At 42.4% G+C, this 8528-nt stretch overlaps 1 protein-coding gene across 1 annotated transcript in view; it reads left to right on the plus strand.

The window, feature by feature from the left end:
• Positions 1-7565, plus strand: part of LOC115010991 (uncharacterized) — a 33451-nt gene extending 25886 nt beyond the window's left edge. The window contains exons 7-10 of the mRNA XM_029435917.1: positions 159-323; positions 1158-1316; positions 3685-3819; positions 6657-7565. Coding sequence (XP_029291777.1) covers positions 159-323; positions 1158-1316; positions 3685-3819; positions 6657-7259 — 1062 coding nt within the window. The 3' untranslated portion in view covers positions 7260-7565. The remainder of the gene's footprint in view (positions 1-158; positions 324-1157; positions 1317-3684; positions 3820-6656) is intronic.
• The last annotated feature ends 963 nt before the right edge of the window (positions 7566-8528 follow it).

The following is an 8528-nucleotide window of genomic DNA, read 5'->3' on the forward strand; positions in this document are numbered from 1 at the left end:
TATGCCTGTAGATGGCATGCATCATCCACGTGTATATGTGGGTCTAAAGTGCTGCAGCTGCAGCTGTTCGGCTGCTTTGCATCATGACAATGTTTAGTTTGTAACTTACGTCTCTAGTAAGAGAAAAACTTGTGTTTCTTTGACTTTTTTTCTCACAGGGCGGCAGAGGGAACGGCAGAGGGAATGGCGCCATTAACGGGCCGATGACAGGAAGAGCTAATGGTGCGAGTGGGGTCAACAGATCCCCTCTGTCTTCTGTCAACTCCCTCGCCATCCAAGATCCAACTGCAGCTGAGTATGCTTCCATACGGAAGTTCAGAAAGGTAATAATGTGCATATGTTTCTATCAAATCTTCCTGTTGATTCTGTTAAATTAGTAGTACTTTCTGATGGAGGTTTTATTATTTTCCTTACTAAGCCAGACTTGGATCAACTCATAGATTCCTAATGTGTGTTGTAGGGCTGTACAGTGCAACAATACTGCAGCATTTCCTACAAGAAGTCCAATGTGTGCCAATACACAAACCGAGATGTCGCTGTACTTTCAGAAATGACTGTTTTGTCATTTCTGAAAGTTGTGTGATTAGATTTGGTGGAATGTATTTATGACTATGTGCTGGTGTGACAAGCGATGTTTTATCTCTCATGTCATGTGATGTATCTACTAAAGTAGGTTTGTATGTCTGCAGAAGAGCAGTGGGCTCTGAAAAATTTGATCTGCAGTGGTTAAAAATAGAAGTATCGCAACATTATTTTTCAGTGGTAGAAAGTTCTAGCAAGAGGCCTCACGAGCAAGTCATTTGCCAATTTCTCTTAAGAAGAATTAAAGTTAAAATTAGAATAATGTGTGCAGTGTTAGAGAAGGTGATTTATTTATTTATATTTCAATGAGCAGTTCAAACTGAGGACAGAGAGATAAAACAGCTTCCATGAGCTTGTCTGGCTCTGAAAAATGAAGAAGAATTGCACTTCATATTTGCTTTTAAGTGTCATATATGAAAAATAAACAAAAGTCAGCTAATATCAACTTATGTGTGATGTGTATAGGTTTAAATACTTCTCTGACATGCATGAGAAGTCCACATAAACCGCAAACTATGTGAACTTTTTACTGTGTTCTCTGACTGATGTTTTCACTGCTGACTCAATACCTCAAGGTCGACAAGACAAACAGGAAGGAAAATAACGGGGCCGACAGCCATTCAGACCAATCGAGTGTGAGTGATTCTCCCTCTACAGCTCCTCCTCCACTACATCGCAGTCAGGAGTTTCCGCGCAAAGGACTGGAGCCGTTTCAGCTGCACTCCTTCCCAAAGGTACAGCAGTCATTGGATCAATATATTCTGTATCAAGCTGTATGCATTTACAAGCCAACCGGTCCCCTTTACCAAACTGTAACTCTGTCTGTTTACCACCAGAGGGCGCTGTCCACAAACAAATAGCTCTTTATAGTCAGACTAACAGGATTGATATAGTCACTTGATGTTTTGTTATTGGAGTTTTACAACATAAGTATACTTTATAATTATCATTAATAGTCGGTGTATGTGTGAGCATATTTTAGTTTTTCAAAATAAAATCAGAAATGATGAAAGTTCACAAACAAACTATCTAACCAACCTTAATACCTCTTGTTTTTAAGATGTTATTTTTTTTATTCTAATTTCCTACTCACATAATAGATTTTGATGTGCCAGCTGGGATGTGTTTATAAACAGTCAAGGACACAGTTTAGGGCAGTTCTGAGAGGGAAATAAAGGGACAATGATCGGATGGTGATCAGCCTTTCCTGGGGATTTGTTGGCACACATATTAATTTGTCATGCACGTGTGTATTGTTGTGTGTGTGTGTGTGTGTGTGTGTGTGTGTGTGTGCGTGTGTCTGTGTGTGTGTGTGTGCGTGTGTCTGTGTGTGAGTGTGTGTCTGTGTGTGTGTGTGTCTGTGTGTGTGTGTGTGTGTGTGTGTGTGTGTGTGTGTGTTTGGCAGAGCATAAAACAGGTGAATTTGTCCTTTTCATTCGTGGTTTAAGGAGATTGGTAAGGTTGTTCAAACAATTTTGTCTTGGCTATGGATGTAAGCCCAGTTGTTGGCCTGTACTGTTAATCTTTGCTTGCTAAATCCTTGACAGTGTGTGTGTATGTGCATGTTTGTGGGTGTATTATTTCCGCCCATTTGCCTCTTTGCAGTGCGCTGTGCTGTGTATTAGAGTGGCCAGAGTAAAGAGTGGAAGGATGGATTATGTAAGAGCTTGGCATGCTGCCTGTGTGTGTGTGTGTGTGTGTGTGTGTGTGTGTGTGTGTGTGTGTGTGTGTGTGTGTGTGTGTGTGTGTGTGTGTGTGTGTGTGTGTGAGTTCCCGTTGAATCCATCAGCCCCTCTATCTAGAAATGGCTAACAGGTAGCCAGCAGCCACTGTGGGGATAACTAATGTTCACATATTGAAGCCATTTACTCTACCCCGGCTTCTATTACTCACTCTCATTGCACAGGAGGTGCATATTAAAGTTTAATCCTCCTCCGTCACATGTGCACACGTCATTACATTCTGTCTAATTGGTTTTTAATTAGTTTTGATCACCAGCAGTGATAAAGATTTAACCAGAGCAGTTACTGGTTTGGTTATTGTTTAATTCCGTTTAGTATTAGACAAACAGTTTTCCTTTTTTTTTTTCAGAAAAGGTTCACATATTCCTAATACTAAACAGATTGAAAATGCAGAGAACTTAATAAATTGTTACCGAACGGTGTTTGTAAGAGTTTGATTTGAAAAGGCATTTTGTTACACACAGATTTACATGTTCTTCTCTAACCCTTTGCTAACATTACCTCTTCCGGTAGAGTTAAACGAGGGTTATGTTTTTGCTGCATTGCCTGTAAGTCATATCTTTGAATGAATAGATTTACATAACCCCTCTTGGAAAGTTGGTCACAGACCAAGGTGGAACTGATTAACTCTTGTGGAAAATTCAACAGATGTGTAGAATTCCATGACACCTTCATAGTACAAGACATCTAGTAATTAGTTTGTAATTTTTAAGTGTAGTTAAAGTTAAAGATACAGACTTCATTTTGATAGAAAACTCTGAATAGCAACAGCAAAATAAAGATGTGGCAGTAAAGGAAATGTGATACGATGTCAGTTGCATTTGATTCCAGTTATGACTAGTCTCAGAGGAGCTGCCAGCTGAGGGGATCAACGCCCACTCTCTTTTTGACCACAGTACCACTTGCTGATTCATTTGTTTGGATCTTGACAGGAAAGCTCCCCTTGGAGAACAAAAAAATAAGAAAAAAGCCAGATCATTTTTGCAAGGGTGGATATTGTAAAAGGAGAGACATCTATCATAAAAAATCTTTAGAAGTTACACTTTTATGACCATAACCTTGCTTAGTCAATCATTTTGATCACAGCAGTAGGCTACTGACCAAATATAATAAAACCATTCATCCCTAAAAATGTGTCATCCCTCCTTGAAATGATCTTTCATATTATCTTTTACCTTTGACCTTCAAAACAAATCGCTCTTTTTCTCACACACACAATTCACACATGCTGTGCATTGTGTACCTATAACGGACACGACACAACTTTTCACACGTGTAATAACATGTTTTCTCCACCATCCCTGTTTAGTTGTTTGACTTACTTACTTACCTGGTCTCCTCAATTGATTCTGTTTACCAGGAGGCAGTGTTCATGGGCAACGGGGAGCAGTACATCTGGAAGCCTCCAGAGGAAGATGACATCATCACCTTGCACCCTCCTCCACTCCGCGCAGAGAGTGTACAGGGGCACCCTTTGCCCCCGACTGCAAAGGAGGTAGTATAAGTATGTGTGTGTGTGTGTGTGTGACTACAGGCAGACAGATAGACGGACAGGTCTCTGATTTGTGACTGCTGTGTTTACGGATGGGGGCGCCCATTTGATTAGGCACGCCGTCATAACACCGCTGCCTTGTGACCTGCCTGTCATACGAGGTTTCTGCTTACAGGCAGAGGTAACGTTACATGGATCCAACCCCCCAACCCCCTGCCTGAACCCTGACCCCAATATCCCAACCCCCACCCCACACTTCTATATGTCTCCAACGCACAACTTATCAGTCGCATCGGACATCGGTATCACCTGCTGACGATGTTTGTTGAAGGTTGACTATCTTGCCTCGTCAGCCTACGCAGACAGAACGTGATCAGCCCTAAATGGGATGTAGGCTACAAACTGACCTATATACTGTATATGTATAGATGTCTGGTAGGGTCTGTCTGGTGGTGAGAGCGTGGAATCTGCACTCACCATTCATATCACAACAACCACTGGACACAGGTTAACATACTGAGAGATACAAGCAGTTGGGGAATTGTAGGCATGAGTTAATCTGAGTAGACGGAGGTGTGCCCCTGAAATAGACCAATTCTAATATTAGTTTGAGTTTGACTGAGCTTCTCTTTTTCATTATAATCATAATATCATCTAGTTTAATTTATTCCGGGAGGCATGTAATAAGAGTTAAGTAAAGCAGCAGTTTTAATCTGTTGCTAAGTTTCTTGTCTAAGCCAGTGTTGAGGCAAATAGTTTGGAAGCTGTATGTGGAGATTAAAGGGTTAAGTCCCTGCTGTTTGGCTCATGCATTCAACTCCTCCTCTGCAAATTAGACGGGTACACAAAGCAGCTGGCCTTGACTGCATTCTGCAATCTCTCTCTCTCTATCAATTTCTTTTTCTTCTTTCCTTTTCTTTTCCAAACTTTTCTCTCGCTTGGCTGCTGTGTTTTTCCATTTGTGAGTTTGCTGTTGCCCTAACATGCCCATATACTTTGTATCCTCTGGAGTTTGTCAGTTGCAGCCGTCAGAAGGTATTGAGTTTCCACTCCCACCTAAATCTCCTCCTCTCCTCTGGCACTCTCTCCTTCTGCTCCACTCCCTTCGAGACTATTAGGAGGCGCTGCCTTTCCCAACCAATCAGGTTGCACAAAGCATATCTTACCAGATGAAAATCGGCTGCTAGCGGACTGTTTGCAAACCTGTGCCATATTTGCAATTCACACGCACTACTGTTGTATTTCCATGGATAATCAGTATATGCTGAAATTAAATGTGAACTCTTAAAGTTTCGGTCTGAGCAGAGAACTACAGTAATATCATAACAGAAAGGAGAACAGGCGATACAGGGGAGGAGAAAAGAAAACACACAATGCACAGGCTTCCTCAACAGCTGCAGCCCAGTTTTGAAATCCCCATCATCTTGTGACTTCCTTCCTCTGCTGCACAGAGCTGCAAATTATGTGTGCACAAATGCACACACACTTGCACATACACACACACTGCACATTGTGTGCACACACTTGTAGCATACGCCAGGGTCTTTGTTTATCCAAAAAGGTCACACAAGAGATGTGTGGGGGCAGGGTATGTGTGTCACTCGAGGTCTGTCAGAGACAGAAACAGAGAGCTAGAGAGATATTCCCAATCAAAGTCACAGCGGTTTGCACTTGAATTATATTTCCTTAGCTAAATTAATGTTTTATTTGTTTCACATATGACACATATAATGTAAAGGAACCATGAAAGTGAAGGCAAGGTGAACACACACAGAAAACAGTCTTGACCATTGTCAAGTCAAGTTTATTGTGAGTGGAACAAAACCAAGGCTAATCTATATGTGTGTGTGTGTGTGTTTGTGTGTGTGCGTGTGTGTGTGTGTGTGTGAGAGAGAGAGAGTTTGCATAGCCAGTGTTTCTCAGGGCCACTAGAGCAGAGCTGCTGGTCTGGGTGTGAACATGGGAGGTAAACATTACCATGTCCCACAATCCTCTGCTCTTGTGCTCCCCTTGTGGAATTTTGACACAGAAATTCTAGAGGTCACAGCTCTAGCACAAATTCCCCCCAAGACCTCGAACAAGTTGTGATCAATATCAAATACTTCATGATTCACTATATGCACAGAAATGCATACAGTAAACACGCATGCAGATACTGTGCAGTATGTGAATGTATTTACAGACACATGCAGACACAAAAACATGAACATATGCCTCATTTGAAACAAACTATATGTGAGAAAAGTCCATCAGTGAACACAACGAGTTGGCCGTCAACCAGATCTTTCACACCATACCCCGCTGTTCTGTTGCCAAAGCAGTTGTGGTGAAATTTTAACAGGTCCATCCACTGCAAACCTAACTCTGTCACTCTGCCGAGACCTCAACGGACTGATAACACAGTTTACTCTGTCTTATCCTATCCTGTCAAAATAGGTCAGGTTACAGTTCAGAGCAAGCACTGTCATCACATGCACAAACTGCGCACTTATAAACAGCAATGTATGTTTACTGTCACGTGTTTTTCCTTTATGTCTGACATACATGCAGACAGACATAAATACATAACTATAGTAAGTATGCTCAAACTCATAGCTAAGTTTACACTTAAAGGTGGAAAACATGTGATACAGTGACTGTTCATTTAAATCAGTCCAACATGCGTAGGCTATGTATCAGTTGGGATCATAGACATTCACCTATAAAAACAAGCCTGTGGATGAAGCAGAATAAACTTCTATTGGAGCTGCCACCCATAGAATGTAGGATATAATTCTTCTGCAGTTCAGTGTCATTCACTGACACACCGCACTCTGCTCTCCTCTTGTATATGTTCTCAGATTGCAGACACCTACTCCATTGTGTGTAAAACCCAGAAGAAGAAACCTCCCATGGAAAACAACGGATCAAAGACCCTCCCACGCTCCTTTGGTGGAGAGAGAGGTTCCAGGGGCCGAGGCCGAGGAGTTCAGGTCCAGGCGCGTTCCCAGGAGGAGCCCTGCTATGAGCCAGTAGGAGACAGGTCCTGGCCCGCATGTGCAATGGCGGAGTCTGACCCTGCGTACGCTACTATCGACACCCACCGGAAACGGGAGCAGGCGGGAACCAATAACAACACAGTTGGGGGTTCTGCCACTCTGAAGAGGAAGAAGCAAACGCCGCAGCCGGCTGCACCAACGGCACCAGCTGTGCCAGCTCCACCAGCTCCACCAGCTGCACCAGCTGCACCAGCTGCACCAGCGGCACCAGTGGCACCAGCTGCACCAGTGGCACCAGCTGCACCTCATGGCTCAGGACCCACCGCCCTGCCTGCTAGAGGCCTGCCTGGTGGGGAAAACTTCTATGAGACCATCAGCGATGTGAAACAAGGGGGCAACAGCTCCAGCACCACCACCATCTTCACCTTCAATGATGGGATGGAGATGTACGTCACCGGCCTGTAGCTGGCTGACAGTTAGAAAGGGCCCAGAACCCACCGGTACAGAGTCATAAGAAGGACCCTCCTGTTAACCGGCCAACAAGTTGCTGTACATACATACAAGGCCCTCTATAGACAAACAACATGAGGATCCATTTTGTGATGACATCAGGTACAAACAGGGTCTTAATCCAGGTTCAGACTTCCTTTGATTGGTCTGTACTTCAGAACCAGCCTAAGCCTAGTCCAGCCCAAATATGGACCAAATATGTTTAAACAAAAAAAAAAAAAAAGATGAAGAAAACTGGAATCTTCAACCTACTGTGTCACTGACCATACTCACCTGTTTGTGCATCATTTTCCATAATATCTTTATTTTTATATGAACACTGTACTCTTTTAAAGAGTATGTGGTGTAACTCACATTCTGAGAAAAACACACTTTAATATATATATATTTAAAAAATAATGTATGTGCATGCATTGTGCAAATACACACCTGAAAATAGACGGTAGTAGCAAGGAATATTGTATATCTGGAGTAGGAGGCACACTGTTAGCTATTGTAACTCATATACACACACACATATGCCTCATCTTGGAGGGACTTAAGTAATATAAGCAGACAGATGTCACAGAGATTTGTGGTGCTTAGCTCTCCCTAAGCAAACATCTGAAACAGGTTCTCTGGGCGTTATGGCCTGTTGCCTTGCCGACAGCATTGTGGTGCTTTGTTCAAACACAGATGTAAGTGAAGGCTATCGTCCCCATTTCACAAACGATCATCAATGTGCCCTACATTTATCAGCAGTTATCAATAACAGCCCTCATTAAAACTATAAAAGTGAGTTTTGTTAAAAAATGTAACCACCAGTCTCTGATCTGACATCTGTACCCAGAGGCATGATGACACACCTCAACACACCCCCACACAGATACACACATACTTGGCAAAATCATTGCGGGGTAAGTCAAGGTCAGGGTCACTGAGTGGGTTGTGCAAGAACTTCCCCAGAGTGATATAGGTGACCCATTTCACAATGCGAAACTTTTACTGTATTATTGGGAAAAATTAGAGAACAATATTTTTTAAAATAAGGAAGTGAAAGAGTGTCCAAAATATTACAGGATGTTTCATTCTGTGTAGTTAATAATATGTCATGTCCTTTGGGCACTGTAACATCTCATTTTATGACCATTATAATTTTGCACTTGACAGCTGCAGGGGTGTTTGGTTTAATTGCTCATTAACATGCTGTAAAGGGCATTTCCGAGTACAGTTCTGATTTGCTCT

Source organism: Cottoperca gobio, chromosome 7 (assembly GCF_900634415.1).
Source record: "Cottoperca gobio chromosome 7, fCotGob3.1, whole genome shotgun sequence".
Lineage (NCBI taxonomy): Eukaryota > Metazoa > Chordata > Actinopteri > Perciformes > Bovichtidae > Cottoperca > Cottoperca gobio.